This window comes from Drosophila subpulchrella, chromosome 3L, assembly GCF_014743375.2.
Source record: "Drosophila subpulchrella strain 33 F10 #4 breed RU33 chromosome 3L, RU_Dsub_v1.1 Primary Assembly, whole genome shotgun sequence".
NCBI classification, from domain to species: domain Eukaryota; kingdom Metazoa; phylum Arthropoda; class Insecta; order Diptera; family Drosophilidae; genus Drosophila; species Drosophila subpulchrella.
Genome location: NC_050612.1, coordinates 19,065,329 through 19,091,265, shown reverse-complemented (window position 1 = coordinate 19,091,265; position 25,937 = coordinate 19,065,329). Strand labels below are relative to the sequence as shown.

Sequence of the window (25,937 nt, the reverse complement as noted above, 5' to 3'; positions counted from 1 at the left end):
TTGGAGGGTTCGAGTGAATACTCAAACCGATGGCTTGTGTCGAGGGTAATTATAATGTTTTTCCCGCGTAATATTTGAAAATCATTTAAAATTTGTAAAAAATGGAAATCATCGATACAAATTTTACGGTGGACTTAAGTTAGAAAGTATAGTGGATTCTTAGAATTAATTTTTCCTTAGGTAGAAAATATGCATAAGGAACTATTTAGTATATATGCTAAGAAAATAATAACAAAAACTAGGATTAACAATGTTTACTTAAACTCTCTGCTTCTTTTGCAGTTAACGAGACCTACAATTAAAAATTGTACTCATTTAAAATCAAAAGGATTTAGAATTCAGCGGGAAAAGATTGATTTTCTAAGTGGAAAACCAGGGCTGGTCGAAAACACATGGCATGAAATCTGTTATCCAATCTGGTAACACTAAAGAACTTGCATAAAATAAAAATAAAGAACAATTGCATTTAGGATGGATTATGTGCACTCTGTTTGGAGCTACTTCGCCTCCATCTGCAACTGCTGGCAATGCACCGAGGACACGGGTGCCCAGGTAACCCAAAGAGCATACACTCTTAAGATCTGACTATTGTATTGCCCGTCTTATCTGCAGCCCAATGAGCCGAACGAGAGGACACACCTTCTGGTGGACCCCGTGAACCATAGTCCTGCCCTTCGGAGGAGCAATTCCGATGGCCTCAGCAACGACTACGCCCACTCCCTGCCCAAGAGGGACGACCAGAATGCCCTCTCCAGATTGGTGCAGAATACTGCGATGTACGTAGCCCCACGGGCGTGTTTTGATAGGGTGTTCCCACATGAGATTACAATCTTGTAACATTAGCTCGTGAATTCTGATAGGGGCTGGGGCTAAGGGCTCTATTACCTTCACTGCAAAGCCAATATTCAGATTGGTTAGGAGTGCAACACCCAAGATAAAGTGTTTGTCGACCGCATGTAAAACTAAAAGTAGCTTTTAACCATGTCAAAAACTGACATTACGTTTAACATGCGGATGAGAAGTGCTCTTGGCCTTAAGAACCAGACTTTAAATGCTTAATATAATCCATCCATCTAACTTAAAAATTCTTTCACATGTGATTAACATCTGTACATTACCTTTTCCATTTTTTAATATTATTTAAATTCAGTTATTAATGTAATGTAGCTGTTCCAGAAGCGTGGTTATCGCCCATCTATAGGATTCCGAATTGATAAAGCCAATACTAATATGCACTCTTTTGTTCTTCAGAAACATGATAAACGTGGGGGCCATGGACTGCCACAGCTTGGAGCACCAGGAGTACGCCGACAGAATAAGATTGTACTCGCAGCGGTTGCATCAGCAATGGAATAATGTTCAGCACCCCAGTATCTCACTAAAAGGTTTGACTTGATACTATATGCTGATTTATTTTATTTCTAACGTGTTTTCAAACTACAGGCCTCCTTAAAGATGTTCCAAGTCATCAATTCTATCTGTCTAAGCCCATTTTCCCCGAGGATACTGCTCAAGTAATTAACTATCTAATTGAATATTACAAAACAGGGTTATGATTTGATTTAACATTATTTTCATCTTTTATTTATATTTTCAGATGAAACTCTTTACCGAGAAAGCACACATCAGTGTTTCGCACATTCAAATCGACCACAAGGAGGCTGTGGTTGTACCCTTCCGGATTCCCTGATTACCCTATCATAAGTGAAATAAAGTGATAAATTTATATGAAATCAAAATCTATATTGGTACTAAGTAACCTTTGAATAATCAGGTAATCGACTTATTTTTATTTAGTGTACAGAAACAAATAAATACAATCTATATTCTTAACACGTCCGAGACTTTTTAATTTAGCAAGGCTCATAAAAGGCAAAAATCAAAAATGTCTTTCGACTTGAATCATAAATTTTGGGTGTCCACCCGAAAGGAAATTGGACAACTAATTAAAAAACAGAACCGCTTGAAGAAGATAGATCCTCCCCAGGAAAAAGCCATATCATTTAAAATTTTCGCAGAACTCTACGTTTTGTACGTGGAGCTAGTCGCCAAGTTAGGTTTCATTTACCACAATACTTTCCAAGTCCAAAAGCGGGAATTAGTTCGTGTTTTGGTCGAGAGTGCGACTCAGCAGCTAATGCAGCTCAAGGAGGAGTTGAAGGACTTGGAAATGAGCGAGTACATATATATAGATAAAGCTTTGATCGCCAGGAAACTAACGCCGCGAGACTTGGTCATATGGAGATCGCCACAGTTTTTGTACCGCCGCCCATTGGATGTTCAAAATATTCTAGCCGACAATCGATTGTACATGGACGACGAGGAAAAGGAGGAGAAGGCTGCTCAGGATTGGGTTCCTATAAGTGAGGCCGTGAAGCTGATCCAAGCTCATGAGAGGGCACGCAGGGCTCGAGTATATAAGTCCAGCATTAAGTACGACAAGAAGAAATTCCTCAAGGTGTATCAAAGAAAAAAAATCAATTATAAGTTCACCTTCAAACCCGATCAGGCAATGAGTATTCCCGTCAAGAGAACCATATTTTCGGCCGATTTCTTGAAAGCTGACGAGTCCTGTGAAAACTTACGAAAAAATGACGATGTGGCGGAGACAGCAGTGGATGGTAAATTTTAAATGAATATATTTTAAATCGTTTGTAGAGTTTTTAAATTAATTATTTAAAATTTATTTATTCAGTATTATGTTTACCCTTTTCCAGATGAAGAAGCCTTAAATAGAAAGAGGAATATTGCTGCTTGTAAAATCCAAAGCTGGTGGCGAGGTTACAGAACAAGGAAAATAGTTACAATTAGAAAAAGATTTAAGGAAGAATTGTATGGTATGAAGAAAATAAGAAAACTAAAGCGACCGAACCAAAATGCAAACGCAATTATGGAAATGTACAAAAACGAGATGCTCAAAAGAAAACTGGACGAGGATTTCATTAACTTGATCAATGATGAACGCACCAGGCTTTTGCAAGTTCGAAGTCCATGGATGATGGAAGATATTTCCGATCACATTCGGGATTGGTTTAAAGAATTGTAAGGTAATTATATTAGAAGACATACGATTAACATATTGATACTCTACAGTTACGAAAAGACTGGAAACTTTCATCCTTATCCTGATCCTGTGAAAAAGGGAACAGTATTAGTTGTCATTGATGAAACAATGACCCCAATGGAGTTTCAACAATCCCTAGGTAAAAAGCCCTTGACAAAAGCAGAGAAAAAGAAAATTCGAGATAAAGAGAAGAAAGATAAAAGAAGAAAGAAAGAAAAGGAGAAATTAGTAAAAATGAAGGAGGCGAAACGCAGGAAAAAATTAAGAGACGCTGGAATCATCGATATCGGATATGAGTTAACTGCAAGCAAGGCAATAGGTAAATTTTGGTGATTCTTGTTTCGATCGTACTACCGTAGCAGATTTTTAATTCCGTCGCTATATAGCTAACTTCTAATATTGGCTCAAATTTTTTTTAGAAAACATTGAGGAAACTATGAAGAAATATGCCAAGGACTGGAGAAATGTCGACGAATATCTTAACAAAAATCATGATCCTATCAAAGATTGGGTTACAGAGGAAGAGCTGGCTAAGATACATCAGGAAGTAAGAGGTTTGGTCGACGAGTACATGAGGTAAAATGATTCTTAAACCACCATTTTAAACTTACAAATTTGAAAAAACATTTTCAATAATTTAGGGTAGAATATGAACTGCTCCGGGAAGCTCTGGCAAAGGATAACAATGAAAAATATAAGGCACTTAAAGTAAAGTATCCAAAAAAGAAGAAGAACAAGAGGAAGAAGAAGCCAAAGGATATGACAGGAGATAGAACTCTTGAATCATTGTACCAAGAGCTAAAAGATGGCGGAATAATAGAGAAAGTTGCGCATAAAGACTTTGACGAATTTATTGCGGACTTTAACTTTGTGGCAGACGACACTCGAAATGAAGATGATTTGACGTACTTATTTATTTATTTAAAAATAGAATTTAACACTAAGCTTTCTCTTACATAGTACATTGGGTCCAGCTAAAGGTGATATTAAAATGGTTATTCAAGAGTCGATGCTGGGAATGGGAGAATTCGATATTCCAAAACCCAAGTCTCTTTTATTAATTGGACCCCTAAATAGCGGAAAAAAATTATTATGCCAAATTATTGCATCTGAATTAGGTAAATTGATGTTATATTTGCAGGTGCGTTTAATCAGTTTAAAACTTTTATTATTACAGACGCAGTTTTTATGAATCTAAGTCCAGAGAAGACATACAAGTATGCCGATGACTTGAAGTATTTCTTACATGTTGTCTTGAAAGTGGCGAAGGCGTTTCAGCCGACCATAATGTATTTCGAAGAAGCTCATCGATTATTTTGGAAAAAGATTCCGCCAGAGGCAGTCGAGATAAAACCAAGGCTTCTGGGCTCCTCCATAGCCAGTAAAATTTTAAAGCCCTTGAAGAAAAATGACAAAATTGTAGTCGTCGGCACCAGCAACATGCCCTGGGCTGCCAAGGGGGGAATTAAAAGAGCGTTCCAAAAAGTTCTGCTAATTCCAAAGTGCGATTATGGCACCAGCTTCCTACTTTGGCTAGAACTGATGACCGAAAACGCCCCAGATGATATGAAGGAGCACGCGTATTCTGCTCTGGCAAGAGTCTTACAAGCCTATACCTCCGGCGATATCAATGAAAATATTAAGCAGACATTAAGTATCGACCGCAAAATGCGTCTTAAGAATGAGGCATTGGATCCCAACGAGTTTTTGGAATACTTTTTGAGCAAGAATGAGCCCCCTATTTTCCCTCCAGAGGAGAAGGTACATACATATGTATTCATATATGTTTTATAATAATGAAATGTATTTTCTTTCAGCTCATGGAAAAGTTTAATAAATGGTTCGGCAGCGCAAACAAATTGCAGAAAATGAGAAAAATTTATGATGCTCAAAAGTTGGCTAAAGCAAGCAAAAGGAAATAGGAAAAAATATCTTTCTAAATCGATCAGCAATGTATAAATACCTTGGAAGAAACGATCCTATTAAATTTTTAATACGTACTTAAAGTCGGAACTATATTTATGTATTTTTTATTGAAAATATATAACCAAAGTTTTTTCCTATGGAAAATAGTATCTAACGAAATCAAATAATTTGTGTAAAATGTAGATCTTATATATTTAGCATGTCATTTAATTGTTTGTTTGTTGTTGTGGTAAAAACTCTTCCAACTCAGAATCTTCAATTTCGCACAGTCGAACCGAAATATTGCTGTTGGAACCAATTTCTCCGACAGCGCATGGAAATAGGTATGCCTCCTCTGAATTTTCTAAATAAAAAGTGGATAATTGTGATATTCGTAATATATGGACAAATTATTCCTCTGCTTACCACTTATCGTCCTCCTGGTCTTCATTTCCTTCCTTGAAATCGGCCCCTCGGTCATAGAGCTCTCTCCATCTGTCTCACTTGGAAAATGCATCGTCGGTAAATACGAATCAGGATGTCTTAAATATACTTTGCCTGTTGATTAAAACAAATGAGCTTTCGTTAACGTGTTCTTATTTATATACTAAATTATTAATATATATCGTTTTAAATTAAAAACAAAGCAATGCGTCTGATTAATGAAAAAAAAAACATGAAAAAAAATTTTTAAAAATTGTAAACGTTGAGATATGTAGAGGAAATAGTATTGGATAAAAACCATTTTAACTTTCGATGAATCAAAAACTTACACGAATGACTAACTTTCGACGGTAAAGGCACTGATTGCGTGAAATGAAGTAGTTAAATAGATTAGTATACATAGGTGGGTGTTATTATGGTGTTAGAAAGTTCAAAGAAATAACATAACTAAAAATCTCTACTTTATCATAGAACTAAGTAATCGAGTTTCTAAAAATATATAGGAGGATTTCGTAACCAACCATAATCTTTGTTCCAAGATAGGTGTTCTTGGAAAATATTAAGTTTACGTATTCAGTCGCCAACGAATTTCATTACCTGTATTTGATTTATAGTCTTCATTCTCGATATTATTAAAAGAACTCAGTCTTGAAAGTGGCTGATTACTTGATCTCGGCAACATAAACGGCTCCAAACAGCTCTCTGCCTCCGAATCCAAATACTCCGATCCGATATCCTCATTTAATGCAGCTATATCCCTAGTCGGATCAACATCTCCGTCTTCCCCTATTGATAATAATAATTTCCATTATGCGGCAATTTAAAACTATAAAAACTATACTTACTGTGGACGAAGAACGCTTTCTTCGACTTGGACTCGTTGCTATCGTTGCTATGTAAGCTCGATGAGTCAGCTATTTCTGCTCCAGGAACTTCGGTTATGTCTGGCAAGGGATTATGGCTTTTGCGAACCCAGTCGGAACAGTCCCAATGATATTGACCATTGGCAAGAGCTGAATAATCAACAAAATTCGCACTGGAAGAGTGGCACACGTTTGGCATTTCAACTTGGATGAGTTTTCCAGTTGAAAAGCGACTAACAGATGGTCCGAAATCTCGTTTGAGTTCTGAAAGGCAAACAATTTAGTATTTTTCATAAAATATAAAATAGAAATATGAACCAACCATTGTTCAGTTTGTTTTCACTGAAGGTTCTTAAATGCATTTGCTCGCACCATTCCTGCTTGTAGGCATTGTCTGCATCGGCGGAATGGCATGAATTTATATTTACGTGCTGCTTATTTCGATTCACCTTCTGGTACTCGAATGGCACATTTTCCAGTTCATCGCCGGCTGAACCGTAGCTCCGCAATATATCCAAATTATTTACAAAATTCCTATTGCTGAGAAACAGGTTGTCGTTTGGGGCTGCAGTGTAGCTAATGGGCCGCTGGTTGACTTCCAAATTACTTAACTTAACGTTCGGTTTGCAGTAATTGTCCTTGTCCACCAGCGAGTTTAGGTTTGCCTCCTTGTACGAAGGCTTGTTCTTGTCCTTTTCAAGTCGGTTCCTGCGCTTCGAAGAGGAACTCCTCCGAATGACCACGCAGCATAGAACACAACTAATGATCACTAATACTACAGCCACTCCCGATATGATCCCGCTTATGTGCTCTAGGGAAAAGTTCTTCAACTTCGTGGATATCGAATTCGAATACAGGGGATCTCCGCAGCTGGCTCCTGTGAGGTAGGATGGACAGATGCACCTGAAGCTTCCGGGTTCGTTGATACAGGTCGCTCCATTTCCGCACGGCTGGTTCTCGCACTCGTCCACATCGATCTCACAAGTGGGTCCAGTGTAGCCTCGGCACATGCAGTGCGATATTCCATCGCCTTCCTCGCAAATGCCACCGTTTTTGCACGGATTGGGAGTGCAGAACTTTCCGTACTCACACCTCCTTCCGGATAAGTGAATGGGACACGTGCAGCTGTAGTTGTTGGGCCCGTGATAGTCACACCTTCCGCCGAACAAGCAGGGTCCCGATGAGCAGGGATCAAGATCGATTTCACAATGTTTACCGGAATATCGGGGCTGGCAGGCACATTCAAAAACGTCAGTGTCCAGTTCCTTGCAGATTCCACTGTTGGCACACGGTTGAGATCCGCAGATACCCAGACGCACCAGCACATTCGATGGATCGCACTTGAACTCGACATTCGTGAACCGCTTCAGGGCAGCAATGGTACTTCCGCCGGAAATGTACAATGGCAGCGACTCCTTGGCTATTTTTATGTTGGCCATGCAGCCAATAAAGCCGCGCTGAATGTCCTCGTAGCCGATAATCGATGGATGGGGTCGAACTTCAGCGCCCACAAAGATATCATTTGACTGGATGTTCAGGATGCCATTCACACCTGGAGCACTGCCATGCGAGACGTGTTTGTTATCCACCATTACTTTGGCACTGTTAAGGGATCGCTCCAGACTTATTAGATGCCACTCGCCATCGGAGATGTTGATGCTCGACACACTGATGACTCCCTCGCCCGAACCCAAATCGAATCTATACTGAACGGCTCCGTTTATGATTTCCAGGATGTTGTAGTCCACCTTGCCGCTGGCATACAACAGGGTGCCAGTTTGCTGCACAGTTCTTATCTGCAGGGAATAAGAGAATTCATTTTCCAGCGTGAATTTGGCCTTAATTTTGTTGATCTTATAGTGGGCATAGCTCTTTCCGCCGAAGGAAACCGCAGTGAAAAGACCCATATCGCAGGATTCATTGCTGCACTTCGAAGACTTCCTTTCGCAGTAGGTTCCCGAGAAACCTTTGGGGCAGACACATTGGTACCCCAAGACCGATCCAGAAGGCATGCAGATCCTCTGCGGGGAGCAAGGATCCGTTGAGCAGGCATTCACCGTCTCATTGCAGTGCTTTCCATCGAATCCAGGCCTGCAGACGCATCTGTTCACCTGACTATACGAAGGAGCTGCAAAACTTATCACATCCGTAAAGGTGGTGGTTACGTTGTTCTTCAGGATTCGTAAAATCTGTTTGCATTCCCCATGAACACAGGCGTTTTTGTTGCTCTGACAAGTGGATGGTAGTATATCCTCCACTACCAAGTTGGTTTCGTTTTCAATCTCGTTCTTTTTGTCAATCAGTGTTTGTCGAATTTCGTCACTGGTGAAGAATTCATCAGAATCGGGAATTATTTGCTGTTTTCGCACTGCAAACACCACATTTAAATTGGAGTCAACTGATCTCGCATGCCGATTGGTTACTGAATGTTTTTGTGCTTCCGATTGAAGGGTTATTAGAATTACATCCTTTTGGCGACATCGCATTATATTGCGAATTGAGCGCATGAAAGTTTTCCTGTGACTGAGCAGAAATTCAGATGCCGATATCCTGCTGAACCTAATGACAACTGATTCCTTGAGCATATCATTGGTTACCAGTTCTACATTGATCTTGACAATCGAAAAGACGTGGAATTTTCCATCTGAAACTGACACATTAAGCTTGTACAGACCAATGTCTAGATTTGATATGGCGTAGATCTTTCCTGTTTGGTTGGAAATGTTAAACAACTTAGAACTCTGATACATGTCTTCTGATCCAGACACCAAACTGAAGTTTAATTCATCGTACTTGTCTTGGTCGGAGGCATGGACCTTTCCAATAAATGCGCCGGAGAAATCGTCCTCAAATGAATTAATTGTAACTTCAAGGGGAGTGACAATTGGCGGGTATTGGCTTTCCTCAATTATTTTCACAACCACCCAGGCATCGGAATACAATGGTGGTGTGCCGTTGTCAAAAACTCGAACTTGGATCACGAATTCATCCTGAAGGTTGTGATTAAATCGCGAGGCAGTGCTCAAAGACCCATCCTGCTCCAGTCGGAAAAGTCCACCCTCATTACCAGACCTTATGTCGAAGGTATATGGAGTGGTATTGGGTGATTCGTCTGCGTCTGATATTTTGAAAGTCAGGAATATATAACCCAAAGGTCTATTTTCTTGAAGAACAACACTATAGTTGGCGCTGGAAAATATGGGCGCATTGTCGTTTGTGTCCAAAATATTTACATTTACTGGAACACTGTTGCAACGTTGAGGGATTCCCTGATCACAGGCTTGAATTTCCAGATTGTAATGCGAAATAGTCTCACGATCTAAGGGCCTTGATACGCTAATTGTTCCGTTCGCCTGATCTATTGAGAACTGTCCTATGTTGTCACCCTTTTCAATGTTGTAAGTTACGAGGCCATTAATATCAGAGTCCTCATCTGTGGCTTGGATATCAAGAATCTTGGATCCCACGAAAATATCCTCATTGACATTTATACGGTACAAGTTTTGCAGAAACCTGGGGCTGTTGTCATTGATATCCAGAATAGACACGTTCACATAGGCGTTGTTGCTAAGTGGTGGTGTGCCTCCATCGATAGCTTGAATGGTCAAGAAGTAGAACTTTGACATTTCATAATCCAAAGTTGCATTTAACACCAAGTCGCCTGTCATGGAATCCATCTTGAATTTTCCTTGTTCGTTGCCACTCATTATAAAGTAGTGAATATCCGCATTTACTCCAATATCTATGGAGGCGGCGTAGACCTTACAAACTTCCGTGCCATGGGTGGCGTTTTCCAGAATTTTGCAGGAATACTGTCGCATACTGAACTCAGGTGGATTGTCATTGATGTCCAATATGTTTACTGCTACTGTTGCAATTGAATGTAATTTTGGAACGCCACAATCCTCGGCTTTGACAGTTAGGTTAAATAACGAAATTGTTTCACGGTCGAGATTCTTATCCAGCCTTATAATACCAGTCGACTTTGATATTTTAAAGTAATCATGGTTTTCGCCCATTAGGGAATACTTGATTTGTCTATTGACTCCAAAATCTTTATCCATTGCATGTACTTTCGTGATCAAAGTATTTAATTGAGCATCCTCGGGTACACTCACTCTGTATTGAGCCATTGAGAAAACAGGAATATTGTCATTAATGTCGTTGACTGTGATGATCACTTCGGAGAAGCATTCTTGAGTAAAGTCCTTGCCATCCTGAACATGTGCTACTAGTTTATACTTTGGAGTTGTTTCCCGATCTAGTGCGTTTACCACCTTCAGTATTCCACTTTCCTTTCCAATAGTAAATTCGTCTGCACCTTTGCCAGATAGATAGAAGCGAAGTTTGCTTTGTAAATCGAAGTCTATGGCCTCGATCTCAACTAGTGTAGTTCCAATAGAGATTGATTCATTTGTGGAGATATGATAGCGGGGTTTTAGGCAGTAAGGAGTATTGTCGTTTATATCTTTTACATCTATTTCCACATTGGCTTTGGCAGTGAATTTTCCATCAGTAGCAATAATGCTTAAGTTATAGAACATGATTTGTTCGCGATCTAAGGGTTTGGCAATAAATAGCTCTCCGCTTTTACCGATCTGGAACTGAGCTTGTTTGTCTCCAGAAACGATGAAGAAGTCCATTTCCTGTTTTTCAATATCCGGATCAATTAGGAGTAGGTTGATTAAAACAGTACCAGGCAGTGCATTCTCGAACACAGAAATTCTTTCAATAGGTAACTTAAATGCTGGTGCGTTATCATTATAGTCTACAATTTTTATAGTTACAGGTACTTTTGCATCATGTTTTGGGTGGCCATTGTCGGCAGCAATTACTTTGAAATTGTATTCAGATTGAACTTCTCTATCCAAGGAGGTCAGCAGGGTGATCCAGCCAGAGTAAATGTCAATGTCGAAAATATTTTGGATGTTTTCGGTATCACTTTCTAGGTAGTATCGAATATCTCCGTTTGGACCGGTGTCAGCATCAGTTGCTGATACTTTTACCAACGAAATGACCTTTTCACTGTTTTCCGCAACACTGGCACTGTAAAATGTGTTGTCGAACTTGGGATAGTTATCATTTTCGTCCCTCACTTCAATTAAAACATCAGCGTAGGCAAAGAGCACCGGCACCGTAGAAGTTTCCGCCACAACAATCAAATTGTGCGATTCTTGTTGCTCCCTGTCTAGTGTTTGCTGAAGGATCAATTCGCCACCATCGGATATCATGAAATGATCCTGATCTGCTGCTATTGAAAACTTAATCGTAAAGTTACCAATCATGTGTAGCTTTGTAAGCACGGTTCCCGGTGACGTTGACTCTATAATCTTAAGCAGTAGTGATGATTTCTCAAAAACGGGAATGCTTGCATCTGTTTCAATTATTTCGATTGAAACTGGGACTTCGGAATGAAATTGAGGTTCGCCGCGATCAGATGCACGTACGAAAAATTGAAATGAGCCAACTCCATAGGATCCGGCATCTCGTTTAAAGACAATATCTCCAGTTTTTTCGTTAATATCAATCACATCCTTTGATGCCTCGTCGATAGACTTTTGAACAATTTGGTAGTAAACCGATCCATTTTCGTTGATATCGTCGTCCTTTGCTTTGACCTACAAAATATATTACATTTTTAAAATGTATAACGTTATAAAAAACACTCCTTACCGTTAAAATAGTTGTGTTCGCTTCCGTTGTTGTGCTTGCAACAATCTTGTACTCTTTTAACAGGAAGTTAGGAACGTTATCGTTCACGTCTTCTACTATAACCTTGAGGGATGCAAATCCGAATTTACCGCCACCATCGGACACCTTCATCAACACCACATACTCATCCCTTTTTTCACGGTCAAAAGTTACTTTAGAGGTTATAACCCCCGTAGATTGGTCGATAAGAAAAAACTTTTTCATTTCTTCGGAAACAATTTCGTAATAAAGGCTCGAATACGTGCCGAAATCGCCATCCGTTGCTTTTACCTAGGAATATAAATGTTTTTTTGTCAAGACCATTAACTTTAGATATACCGCAACATACCGTTATTATATTGTGACCATGTAACAAATTTTCTGGAATTTTTGCCTCATAATTACTTCTATCGAACTGTGGACTGTAAACGTTTTCTGGTAATAATGATATTTTCAAACGAGCATAGGCTGTATGCACTCCATCAGAAACAGAAATATTCAAGACTGTGCTACTTTTATCGGTGAAGTTTAACATGTTTTGAAGGGATATCACGCCTGTTAGTTTATCAATGTTATAGGTTTGCAATTCATTTCCGTAAACAATTTTATACTCCAGTAAATCAGTATCAGAAATATCCTTATCGTATGCCTTAGGCAGAGCAACAAATTGTCCGCGAACAGCCGCGACAGACAGTTTTGTGAAGTAGGAAGGCTCAACAAAGCATGGCGGATTGTCATTCAAGTCTTTAACTAAAATAATAAATGTGTGTATATACACTATATGAGTAATACCAAGAATGTTACACTATATTACCTGTTATAAATACATTTGATCGGGAACTCAATGATGGCGATCCATGGTCCTTTACATTAACAACAATATGATGGTATTTAATCTGCTCATAATCCAAGGGAGTCTTTAGGTACAGATTTCCATCTGTGACATCTATGTAAAACAGTTCAGAATTGTTTTGCCCGTTTATGGATTCAATGTAATAAGAAAGTTTTGCGTTTGCTCCGGAGTCTTTATCAGTTGCATTAATCTTCAAAATTTGCGTCCCAAAGGAGGAATTTTCCGGAATGGTTATGTTGTAGATATCACTTTCAATCTCTGGATAGCAGTCGTTGACATCAATGATGGAAACAGATAAAACAACTTCTGCGTAAACCCCAGAGAGACTATCAGTCGCTCGAATAGAAACATCATGGAAATTCATTTGCTCGTAGTCCAGTTCGTTTACAACAAAAATTGATCCTGAAAAATGTATTCAAACAATAATTTACGTTGGAAAATTGAAAAAAATATGAATGTACCTGTATTGTAATCAATTTCAAACGACTGACTGTCTGAAGATATGGTATAAATAAGACTCCTCCCCAAGGGACTTTCGGCTTCGATGGATACGGAAAGAGCCGAATACATTTCCACGTCTTCCTTGACGCTAACAGTGTAAAACTGTTTTTCAAAAACGGGCATCGATCGATCAATCACCTAAGTACAGGACGCCAATCGTAATCAAAAAGTTTATTTTTTTAATTCCATTAAAACCAACCTTCACTTGAAGAGGCGCTTCTGAAGAACAAGGTGTTATGGCGCCATCATAAGCAGCCACGGTAAGCTCATAGTTTCGGTTATGTCCTTCCACATGCTGCTTTATGGATAACTCTCCAGTTTTTCGGTCCAATTTGAACAACTCCCCATTTCCCTTTTTTAGTTCATAACGAACTTCACCATTTTCTGCACTATCCAAGTCAACGGCCTTTACTTGCATTATAATCGTTCCCCTTGGATCGTCAATTGAAACAGTGGCATAATACGGCATATTGACAAATAAAGGGCAGTTGTCATTCACATCCAAGACAGATATGTATACAGAGGTTACTGCCCTGCGCACATTGGAGTTCATTCCGTCAAATAAAACTGACTTGGCTTCTACAAAGAGTCTGTACAAATCTTGTACTTCGCGATCGAAAATGACTCCAGTGGTTTTTAGGGCTCCCGAACTGATTCCAATGTCGAACAATTTTGTTGGATTCAAGATACGGTACTCGACGTTTTCGTTCAGTGAGTTTCCAACCACATTAACCAATCCGATGGTAGCCACCTTTGTGTTATTTTCAAATGCAGAAAATCTGTACGATTCCCGTTGGAATGCGAAATTTGAGTCTAAAGCAGACAGAACCTTAATTTTAACTATTAAAATTGCAGAGAATATTCCGTCAGAGGCACGGATGTGCAAGGTATAGTCCTGATCATTTTCATTATTTAATATTTCGAAATTTCTGAAAACAAATAACACATTTTTTAATAGACGCTTTTTACAGATTAATGCTGTGATTTTACCTTGTTGTTATAATGCCGGTGTATTTGTCGATTTGAAAACATTCATTTGTGTTTCCATCCACAACGTCAAACCTTAAAGTATCGTTATCAGCATCCTTTGCATTAATTTGTACAACAAACACGTTTTCAAAAGTTGGAAGGTACAAGGTTACATTGAGTTCTCTTTCATTAAATACTGGAGGACAATCGTTAACATTGATCACACGAATTGTAACGTGTGCTGTTGTAGTGGAATGTAGTTTGGGTTTTCCCATATCACTAACCTATAACATATAATTAAATAATTAAAAACAAAAGCTACAACTTCTATCATTCGTTATTCACCGTAACATCAAAAGTATAGCCCGCGTTCGTTTCATAGTCCAAATGCCTTAACAGTTCTATAGCGCCAGTTGTCGAATCTATTTTGAATACGTTTTTGGCCAGATCATCATTTATGTGGTATTCAACCATTCCGTTTACTCCGACATCAGCATCCTTAACTTGTAAAGTTAAATGACTGAAGTACAAAATATTATATTATTATCAACACTTTTAGGAATAAATACAAACACATACTCTTTCGATGAATCGTGTACTTTTAGTACGTAAGATCCAATTGCAGCCGATTCAGACAATGCGCCAACATATTCATTTTGAACGAAATACGGAATATTATCGTTAGCATCTAGGATATGTATAATTATATTTTGGCAGGATGACTCAGCTGCCATATTGGTTCCTTTGACCGTAAGGTTGAATACTCTAGAAAGAGGAAAGACAATATTTTTAGTAACTACATACATTTCACTAGGTATTTGAACTTGTATTTCTTACTTGATTATTTCGTAATCAATGTTTCCATTAATAACAATAACTCCAGTGGAGGGGTTTATGCGGAAGCTTTCATTTGTGTTCCCGGAAATAGTATTGAAGAATATAGATGACGAGGACCGAGCGGTGACTTGAGTAACAAACGTTCCGATGCCCAGATTTTCGAAAATTTCTATGGCAATATTGTTTGCTGAGAACTTTGGTGGATCGTTTTCAGACATGGTAACAATTATGTGTACCGGTATCTGCGATGACAAAGGAGGGTTACCCAGGTCTACTGCCCTTACTTGAAGCATGTACTCTTGGATCTTGTTTATATTCAAGCTGCCAGCTAATGTGATTATACCAAAAGTCGGGTCGATCTCAAAAACACTGCCCACGTTACCCGAGATGATCGAGTACTGAATCTCGGCATTGTGGCCACTATCTCGATCTATGGCCCGAACTTCGGCTAACTTAGAGCCAATAGCTGCGCTTTCGGGGACTTTACTTTGAATAATTTTCGCTGTAAATTCCGGGTGATGGTCGTTGTGGTCATGCACATTCACAATGATCTTGGCATAGTTTCTTTTCCCAGGCGCTCCTTGATCTTTAACAAACACGATTAGTATGTGCTGCGCCGTCTTTTCAAAATCCAATCTCTGAGTGACAATAACATTTCCGCTTATAGAATCGATTCGAAACAAAGCCAGGGATGTGGGATCCTGGGTAGCGTGGAGATGATAGAATAGTTTCTTGTCTTCATCTCTGTCAGTTGCGTGAAGTTGCATTATAACTGATTCCTCTTCAATGTTTTCTGATATATTGACATGATAGACATCTTTAGGGAATTGCGGAGGATTATCATTTATATCGATCACTTGAACCAATAGATAAGTAAACGATGAAAATGTGCCATCAGTGACGCTAATAGTCAGATTATATGACTTTTTAGTTTCGTAGTCCAAATATTTGGATAGCAAAATGTTTCCGTTGTCTTGGCCAATATAAAATGTGTTGTCTTCATTGCCATCTACAAAGTAAATTGAAATGTTAAAGAGATTTACTCCATTTTGATTATGTTAAATAAACTCACTGGATATATTGTACCACAACTGATCGTTGTCATCATCGACTGCCAAAATTTGAGTGACCAAAAATCCAGGCTTGTCGTTCTCCGTCAGATCAACGACATTGTCAGAAGTCTTTTTAACTATCAACGGTGCGTTTTGCGAATTAGGATTAACTGGAACTACAACTATATTAACTCTAGCAGTTTGACTTTTCTTAGGAATCCCGTTGTCTTCAGCCTTAATGTGAATTTCAAACTCATTATCGGATTCCAATGGTTTTGCTATATGAATGTGGCCCCTTTGACTGTCAATGCGGAATTTATTTTTACCCTTTCCGGACTTAATTGAATAGGTTATTCGGCCATTTTCACCACTGTCGTTGTCGATAGCATGAACCTGTAAGGGAAGACATAAAAAAGAATTTGTTTATTTAAGGTAAAGTTACAAAAGTTATAAAACCTTTCTTTCTTTTACTTTAAATATTTAAAACGGTAAAGTTACCTGAAAAATAGATTGGTTGACAGTAGCTGAAGACGGAACTTGCACTTTGTAAACCCGTTGGTCAAACTCGGGGCTATTATCGTTTATATCTAAGACCGAAACGACAATTCGCGATGTAGACGATAGAACTGGCGATCCATTGTCTGATATAGCCACCTGAAAAATAAATTTAATTATTGTTACAAAATGAAATTTGATATGTTATTAATGATAGATATACATAACATATTTATTTCTACTTTTATTACCTCCAAAATATGTTCTGCTTGATTTTCTCTGTCCAGTTTGCGTTCAGTGGTTGTAATAACTCCTTAAAGAGTAATCGGTTATATTTAAATTAAAATAAACCTTAAAATAATAAATAAAGTACCTGTCTTTGAATCGATTTCAAAATAACCGACCAGATTTCCAGAAACGATATTATAAGTAATAGACTGTGTAGGATCTATATCTGGATCTACTGCGTTCAGGGTAATGATCTCAACGTTTTCAGCACTTGCTTCCGTAACATTAACGTAGTACACTGGCTTGTCCGTCAGAGGAATGTTATCATTTTCGTTTTCGACTTCGATGTATACCTTATAACAGAATGCATTTATTAATCAGTTTATGAGTTTGTATATATGTACTTACTTCCACACAATTGCTGAGGGGAACTATTGCGCAATCCTGTGCACACAGGGTGAGCCAGTAAAAGTTTTTAGTCTCAGCATCGAGTTGTGACAGGGAAGTTATTGAGCCTTCGAACAAAATATTCATATTAATCCGTTCAAACTTGCTCATACAAAGCTAATACAAACCTTGGTCGTTGACCGCAAAAATTCCCAGCCCATCGCCACCTGTGATGGAATACGTGATTTTTGAGTTCAGGTCAACCGTATCCAAATCCCGGGCAGTGACATTCATTACAAACGTCCCCTTGGGCTTGTTCTCCTTTACTTTCCCTTCATACACAAAGTCTTCGAACTCGGGAGAAAAGCGATTCTCGTTCACATCGATGATCATTATAACTATGGACATATCCGATGTTAGAGATGGATCTCCGCCATCGATGGCGCTGACAATAAGGTTATGCACTTGTTTGTTCTCGTAGTCCAGATATCCCTGGGTTCGTATAGCACCAGTGTGCTTGTCGATCCGAAACAGTTCCTCATCCTGCATCTCCTCCTTGAGGGAGAAGAGGATTTCAGCATTGGGACCAATGTCTTCATCCACTGCCTCGATTACGGCCAACACTGTTCCACGGGGCAGATCTTCGCGCACTTTAAATATGTACTCTTGGACTCCGAAAACCGGGGCATTGTCGTTAACATCATCGACCAGAACGTAAACCAGAGCTTCCGAGGATAGTACAGGATTTCCGCCATCCTTTGCCGTAATGTGAAGAGCATAATTGTCCTGTTTCTCGCGATCCAGTGGTTTGTTTAGACGAATGCACCCCGTAGTCGCATTGACCGTAAAATCACTGCACTCAACCGACAAGGCATAAGTCACCTGAGCATTGATCCCCGAATCAGCGTCCGTGGCATGAACGCAGTGCACCACAGTGCCTATCCTGGCACTTTCTGTCAATCGGAATGTGGCCAATGTCTTCTGAATAACAGGTCGATTATCGTTTACATCGAGAATCGTTATTGGCAACATTTTCGATGTCGATTTCGTTGGGTTTCCCAGATCGTAGACCGTAATATTTAAGACATATTCATTTTGACGTTCCCTATCCAAATAGCCAATTATCTGCAGTTCACCGCGATCGGGATCAATTCGAAAAACCGAATCGTAGTCGCCGTCAGAAATGGCAAATACCAACTTTCCATTGTAACCCAAGTCCCGGTCCTTGGCTTCTATCCAAGCAACTGTTTCGCCCAATTGGACACTTTCATTGATGGACAGCTCCTGTGGGAAGTTTATGAATTCAGGTCTATGCACATTTTGGCCATATCGACTGGGTGTCAGGGATAGGTCACTGAAAACGGATGGCGACACACTCTTCACGTTGTTTTTCTCGGCCAACGCCAATGTTTCCGCCAACCTTCTGGCTACTCCGGTTTCACGACACTCGAAAGATCCATAACCGTGTAGAATACTGGCATCGCCACCCAAGTCCTCAGGCATTAGATGTACATTGATAATCAAATCGTCCGAAAAGTGGGTACCATCCGTGGCGGAAGCTTTGAGAATACGATTTGTTAGAGAGGTTTTCTTCAGATCGCAGGAAATAGACAGGGAACCGGATGTGGGGTCCAAGTTAAAGCAGCCGTCCTCGTTGCCTTCGCTCAGCCGATATGAAATTATGTCGCCAGCATCGAAATCAATGGCAGAGGTAACAAAAACTTCAGTACCCATCGGCGCCGACTTGGTGACCTTGCCATAGCAGTTGACCCGTTCGAATTGAGGTCTGTTGTCGTTAATGTCCTTTACGACGATGGATAGTTTTACTTCCGTCTGCCTTCTGTACGGTAATCCCCAATCCGATGCACGTATTATCAGTTCATAGTTCCGCTTCATTGTTTCAAAGTCAATTTGAGCCGTGGTCTTTACTATACCGCTGAAGTGGTCGATTTCAAAAGGAACCGTATTAAGGTTTGCAATACTATACGATATGTATGAATTTTCCCCAGAATCCCTGTCCTTGGCTGTTAGTTTTACAACGAAGGAGCCAGCCAAATTGTTTTCGTTTATACTAATTATTTTATTTACATTCTCAAATATGGGATCATTGTCATTCATATCCTGAACGCCTATTTTCACCTTGGCTGAAGATTGTTTTCGGGACCCAACGTTTGCCTGATCAATGGCGGAAACGGTTAGGGTGTAACTTGATTTTTTTTCAGCATCAAGTTGCTTGGCTGTGTACAACATTCCGGAATCGGGGTTGATGCGAAACTCATCGCCCTCATTACCACCCACTATTTCCAAATAGACCAATGCATTTTTACCCAAGTCTGGATCGCTTACTTTCAGCCTTATCACAGGCATGTTTATGGGGGCCGTTTCTGGAATTGAGACTTCGTATATCTCCTGCGTGAATATGGGTATATTTTTGCTCTCTGGCTTTATTTGTATCGGAACGGATTTATAGGCGAATCTACGGGGAGTTCCTAGATCCTCTGCTCGTAACGTTAAGTTGTAAATAAAATGTTGTTGATTTAAATGCGCGAACTGATTTAATTCGATATAGTACTCGTCTTTGGTCTCTGCCGCTTTCAGAAGAAAAGTGCCATCTGGATTGCCATCGACTATCTCCAAACGACCAATATTACCATCGATTCCAGTGTCTTTGTCGTTTACGCGGACAATACCATAAATTAATGGATTTGAAGTTGGCGTCACGCTCGAAAAGGTTTTTGTGAAAATTTCTGGAGCGTAAAAGTTAACCTGTTTCACCGAAATGCTGACCTTGGCTTTGCTCGCCTGGTGGTTCTGGTGGTTTACCCACGACCCCCGATCATAGGCCAGTACCGTGAGCTCAAAGTGTGAGTTCTCCGCATATTGAAGCTGCTGCAGTAGGGTTATTTCACCTGTGGTTGGGTGGATAGCAAAGTGTTCACTGTCCATCAGAAGACTGTAGTAGATTTCCCCATTGATGCCGAGATCCGCATCGTCTGCCGTGACCTTTAGAATACTTTGATATTTGGGAGTGTCCTCTGGAATAACTACGGTATACTGGGTTGGGTAAAATAGTGGACTCAGGTCGTTGCGATCCAATACTTTAATGTGAATATTCGCCTCCGTTTCATAGCTTGATATATTTCTGTCGTGCAAATGTACATGTGCTTTTACTCGTATTACGTATTCCTCAGTTTTTTCTCTGTTTAGCACAACGTTGTTTGTTCGAGTTCGAATAGCTAAGAAGGCAAAGTCTCCCACCAGTTTCTCCTCGGCTTTAAATAGCTTCTCCTTATCGCCACTTATTATCCTATACTTAACTTCTGAGTTCAAGCCAACTCTCATGCCGGCCAGTCTTTCATGCAATACTCCCTTAGCGTAAGTCTTTCCCAGACTATTTTCTGGTATGGTAACATTATATACATTATGGCTAAACCGATATAGATCTTGCGATTGGTTTTCTAATCTATATTCGAGGGTTGCTGTGTGCCTTTCATCGGGTTTGCTTTGTACAGTTGGGATTGCACATAGACTACACAGTAGTGAAATCCATTGGAATATGTTGAAAGCTTTTCTTTTTACAGGAGTTACATATTTTTTAATCTTCATAGTAAACATATACTGCTCTTATTTCACATAATATCCTGCAAGGTAAGCAAGGTAAACATTTTATTAGGCAAGAAATATTGAAATCATTTTACAAATTATTCTAATAGTCATACATTTTTTTAAATCGCATAATACGATTATAATGGGATCAAATACAATAAAATTTAAGAAAACAAAGTTGTCCAACTTTTTCCAGGATGGTTGCCCCCGTGCTTGCATGATTGCATTCACATTAATCCATGCCTTCTCAGACAGAAAAAAATGTATATACTTTTAAAAGACTGATATCCTGGTGCTAACAACGTTAAGCCAAAATAGCCACGGATAAAAAATAATGTAAGAAAAGTTTCAAGCTCATCGAGTACCAAAACACTTTAAAATACTTTAATCCATTGTACCTATTGAGTTATTCATTTAATTAAACAAACAAACATCACTTGTTGGGAACTTTTATTTATATGAAAGCTTTTAGCATAAACCTTGAAAACAATATTGTTTTTAAATTATTAAACGGATTCCCTAAACATGTTATATTACTGCTACTTTCGTTAAAAATTTTTGATTTTCGGAAGATTACATTTGTCTTATTCATATTAGAAATCGTATGGCGGAAATGTGTATCAAATCATATTCAGCCTACGAAGCCCATATCCACATCATGTTTAGTGGAACTTGCAATCTTTTCTTTTCCCCAATAATTTTAAACTGATTTACTTCATCTAAAATGATGCTATGAACAATAGTAACATACTAATAGTTTATCATTTACTTTTGACAAAAAAAACCGCAGTATTTCTCATTCTTATTTGCTGACAATAACTTTTTATATGTACACTTTTCATGGTCATTGCGTCGCAGTCTCCGGAAGTTATATTATGGTCTTCCAAAAATATTCATTCTTTATGGTTTTTAAACATACAATAGTAATTGAAAAATGTGATTAGTTATACTTAAGCCTTTCCGACTAAATAACATCAAGGATGCTCCACCACTTTTGCTTATCGTGAAATTATTACTTTTGAGTTTAAATTTGAAACGATTATTTATATAATCGATTTTAAAGAGTTTTCTTTGTACTAAAAATCACAATTGTTCTCTACTCGTTGTGACACGAGTGGGGGTGCGAAAAAGTTTAGAAAGTTTAACAAATAATTTTTATTTTCGTGAGTGCTTCGGAAAACTTTGTTTTTGCGAATCTTGTATATCTGCGTAGAAATCTTATTAGGGTTATTTTTTTAACTTTCCGTAAAATTAAAAAAAAACGTCCAGGACGTTTTGCAAAAAATATTTTATTTGTGTAAAAGTATTGCTTGTGTAACACAATCAAATTTTAGCTTAATTTTCCCCCTTTAAAGCATAAGTATGTAAGTATTTATCACTAGATTGTGGCATTGATACTAAAAAAAACACAACATATAATTAAATATGTCAACACTTACAATATAAGTGAGTTATGAACTTGCCCCAGTTTTTTTAAAGATATTTTTTATGCTTTAAAATTCCCGAAAACTATTTGGTCGCCAACAGTAGTAAACCGGTTTTTTTAATCGATTTGACCTAGATTTTACATTAAGGGCGCGACCACCTTATCAGTCAATGCACTGTTCATTTAAGTAATAGGTTTTTAATTTTTGTTTGTTTTTTGTTTGTTTAATTTAGCAGTCAGTTTAAATACGGCATTTAATTTAACTGTTGCTTGCTACATCTGTATTTATATATTTGTGTACCCAATAATACTATGTGTTTGGTGAAAATACAAACTAGTTGTTTTTAAAAGATCATAATATTGTCCACCTGGGAAAATATCAATTATAATGATTAATGATTCGTTAAAAATGACTGGAATTTTATATTCTGTGCTAAGTCACAACAAACACGAAAGCCAAAATATTTTCATTTTATATATTATTATACTGGGCCTTATCAAGTTAAAGAATCCAGTATTTCAATAAATTTAGTCTGCATATTTTTTTCTTAGGTCTTAGGTCTTCAGTCGCAAAAATAGCAGAAATTTCTTTTATACTAGACACATTTTTTTGTCGCAATTTATTTCATTAAATAAGCAAATATTGGAAATATTACTGATTAAAAATTGGTATAAACCAGACTAGCTTTGTTATCTACAGTAACACAACGTATCTCCAACTTTTTTTATAAAAATGTTTTAAAATAAACTCTCATAAGAACCGTGAATTTCTTCATAACTTGATTCAACTGTTGGAGCTTCTAACAAAGCCCTTGACTTGACACCTTTTACAGATAAGGAAAACTAATAAACCAAAAGTGTGAAAAGAAGGGCTGCGTTTTCCCCATGTAGAATTTATGAAAGAGGTTGTAAGAATATATTCACTAACTCTCGTTTTTATGGATTTCTTTTTTTACAACCGGTCGAGGGACCATTTTTTATTAAGTTTGCTTTTCCAGATAATTTAAATATAATAATTGTCACATAGTCACTTAATTGAAGAACCACTTGTTGGCAGAAGAAATTTCGAAACGATTCATGAAAATGTGAGGGTTGCGAAATCGGTGCGGCGCGTAGGTAATTATGAGTAATAAATCCGTAGTACATAAGAAAAGAAGTCGAAACGGGTTGATCAGCACAGAAAATGTGAATCAGTGAGTGATCCAGATTTTAATATTTATTTAGCAGACGATCACAAGTAGGCCCGAATCACAGATGTCGCCATATTATAAGACCCTTTTTAACTTGTCTGGTTTTTCACACCGAAAATCGGTCCACAAAGTCACAATTACGACCACAAACTCCAGTTTTTTTTTGTATATAGGAGTGCAGCATTTACATAGGTATGCATTGCCTACATACAGACATATGTACATACATCGGTGTACACAGATAACATGTGTCTCTTTTTCCGTGGGCCTAATTTTCCGATAAGGTAAGTAAACACACACCGTGATAAACTCCGTGTGGGCAGCACTTTGGTGGAATAAAATACAGAAATGCACAATCCGCAGTTGAATCTTTTCGAAAATGTTTGGCCAACATACAAACGAACGTAGGTGTGTGTGTATACCTTTATAATTCGAAGTTGAAGCCACTGCGCAAACAACTTTGCTGGAACCCACTGGCACTCCACTTTTTCGTTGATCGTTCGTTGATTCAGGGGCGATCACTTTCATCGGTTCTTATTTCATTCATCGCCGAATTCTCAAGCACTTAATACACAACATTAATTAAATTGCCAGCTGCCTTTAACTACGATCGTCGTTAACTCCCCGCGCCAAACTGACCGTGTTTTTAGCGTGACCGAAATACAGTTACTATCGTTAATTCTTAGTATTTTTAGAGCGACCGTTTCTAGTGTAGAATGTACCCGCCAAAATTCAAATCATCTCGATCAGCTGGTTGGCTGCCAACTAAAAGTTGAAACAATCACAGTTATCACCCCAAGTTATATTGAAAACCAATTAAGTGATCTAAAATCTCGATTATAAATTGTAGCTCCAAATTAATAAAATTGTACCCCTGAATTGTTTACATGTAACCAAATATTCAAATGATTAATATGGTGAGGTCAAAAGAAATAGAAGCTTAAGTATTTGGGGTTAAATAAATAAAGTTTCTTTGAAATAGTTTTCCCCTCAACTTTTTATTCCTGCGAAAATGGTAAAAGAATAACATTAGAATATTAAGGAACATCAATATTTCCCATTAGATGTATTAGATATTTTACTTTTTAACTGTATTTAATCTGTTTAATTCAAAAGGTAAATATTTTCTGAGTTCATATTGTCCTTTGGATAATATAAAAGTATTGATTTTCAAATGCAACTTATACGAAAAGTATGATAATACCAAAGACAAAACCGGCAATTAAGAATTTGAGTTTTTATGTAAAAGAAATATGATTCTTTAACCGAAATTAAAGCCTTTTAAAATCCTTCTGAATGCGTTGACCTTTTGGTGGTATCTTGTACTGCAATATATTTAGTTCCTTATCTAATAAATAAAGTTATTTCCAGAAGAAATTCTTAAAACCAACACGGGAAACCAAACATGGAACCCTGCCTTCCCCCATAATCCGCATTGCAATGGTTTCGCAATTTAAGAAATGTAAGCCACTCGATTGGCGAAGTTTCCTTTTTAAAGGTGTATTTTGCAGCTAATTCCACTGAAGTTTGTTGTTTATATTCCGTTTCTGTAAATCTGCTTCACCACATGGGGTTATGCAACCTTTAATCACTGTTTCACTTATTCATAAAACATTATTATTAGCCGTCGACTTGAACGTATTTGTGAACAACAATACGTACGTACATATTTTTGCATTTTTCAGATAAACATCACTAGCACTGGAAATGCGTGGATTTGGCGTGGATTCGCATATCATCGTTTATACACGCAGTCATATTAAAACAACAGCGCGACTTTTGATTGAAACATACTTTTCCTTCATTCAATTGCAAGCTACCGACGCACAGTATACCGCGATTTAAACCAATATAAACCGCAGTCAATGAGAACAGAAATTCAACTGATTCGACTTTTCGCAAACGCAAGTTGTCCTGGCCACCGTAAGTCCTTTCATGTTGCAACCACGAACTGGAACCTTGAACACCGAATCCGTCGAACAACAACCCGCTGCACCCCCTATTTCTCCTGACTGTTACAGGCACATCCTGGTCCTGTAAATTGAATATTTTTGAGTAAAAACAGCAATTTTCACTTTTTACTCAAATTATTTTTTAAAACCGGGTTTTTGGTATCAGCAACAGAAAATAAGAGTAGCAACATGCTTTTTTATTATTTTTTTTGTTTAGTTTTTAATAAAAGATGATTGAGTGGGAGCGAAACACGATCGCGGTGAAATAATTGCAATATGAAATAATAATAAATTATTAAAACCTCGTAAATGAGGGGAAGCATCTGTTAAGAATATCCCCATATTTTGATTGTTGCAAGACCGTAATAACGTATTTCCATACATTATATATTTCCCTAACATATCCCATATATAACATATAAATGTCCCGATATTTTAACAGAGATTTTGGCTGATAACCAAAATGCCCAACGC

General features: G+C 38.2%; 3 protein-coding genes across 5 annotated transcripts; 2 read left to right on the top strand and 1 right to left on the bottom strand.

Annotated features, from left to right (window-relative positions):
* Positions 1-403: 403 nt before the first annotated feature.
* LOC119554989 lies at positions 404-1,739 on the top strand. Its single transcript, XM_037866127.1, has 5 exons — positions 404-552; positions 613-776; positions 1,252-1,385; positions 1,444-1,514; positions 1,598-1,739. Exons 1-5 carry the CDS (start codon positions 472-474, stop codon positions 1,688-1,690), a joined length of 543 nt encoding a protein of 180 aa, XP_037722055.1. The 5' UTR covers positions 404-471; the 3' UTR covers positions 1,691-1,739.
* Positions 1,740-1,850: 111 nt separating this feature from the next.
* LOC119554988 (dynein regulatory complex protein 11) lies at positions 1,851-5,082 on the top strand. The gene is made up of 8 exons (XM_037866125.1): positions 1,851-2,621; positions 2,718-3,042; positions 3,094-3,383; positions 3,484-3,640; positions 3,706-3,969; positions 4,025-4,182; positions 4,242-4,825; positions 4,882-5,082. Exons 1-8 carry the CDS (start codon positions 1,886-1,888, stop codon positions 4,984-4,986), a joined length of 2,619 nt encoding a protein of 872 aa, XP_037722053.1. The 5' UTR covers positions 1,851-1,885; the 3' UTR covers positions 4,987-5,082.
* Positions 5,079-25,284, bottom strand: LOC119554987 (fat-like cadherin-related tumor suppressor homolog). 3 transcript variants are annotated; one of them, XM_037866123.1, is made up of 22 exons: positions 25,178-25,284; positions 17,478-20,930; positions 17,311-17,417; positions 17,048-17,255; positions 16,926-16,987; positions 16,678-16,833; positions 16,200-16,572; positions 15,128-16,136; positions 14,870-15,055; positions 14,636-14,810; positions 14,312-14,574; positions 13,521-14,250; positions 13,282-13,459; positions 12,782-13,222; positions 12,317-12,717; positions 11,950-12,258; positions 6,599-11,894; positions 6,259-6,540; positions 6,011-6,199; positions 5,743-5,772; positions 5,396-5,527; positions 5,079-5,333 (listed from the first exon to the last, which is right to left on the bottom strand). In XM_037866123.1, exons 2-22 carry the CDS (start codon positions 20,902-20,904, stop codon positions 5,197-5,199), a joined length of 14,091 nt encoding a protein of 4,696 aa, XP_037722051.1. In that variant the 5' UTR covers positions 20,905-20,930; positions 25,178-25,284; the 3' UTR covers positions 5,079-5,196. The 3 variants fall into 3 exon arrangements, with proteins under 3 accessions (XP_037722051.1, XP_037722050.1, XP_037722052.1); XM_037866122.1 differs by lacking the exon at positions 25,178-25,284 and adding an exon at positions 23,934-24,130; XM_037866124.1 differs by lacking the exons at positions 5,743-5,772; positions 25,178-25,284 and adding an exon at positions 23,934-24,130.
* Between the last annotated feature and the right edge of the window lie 653 nt (positions 25,285-25,937).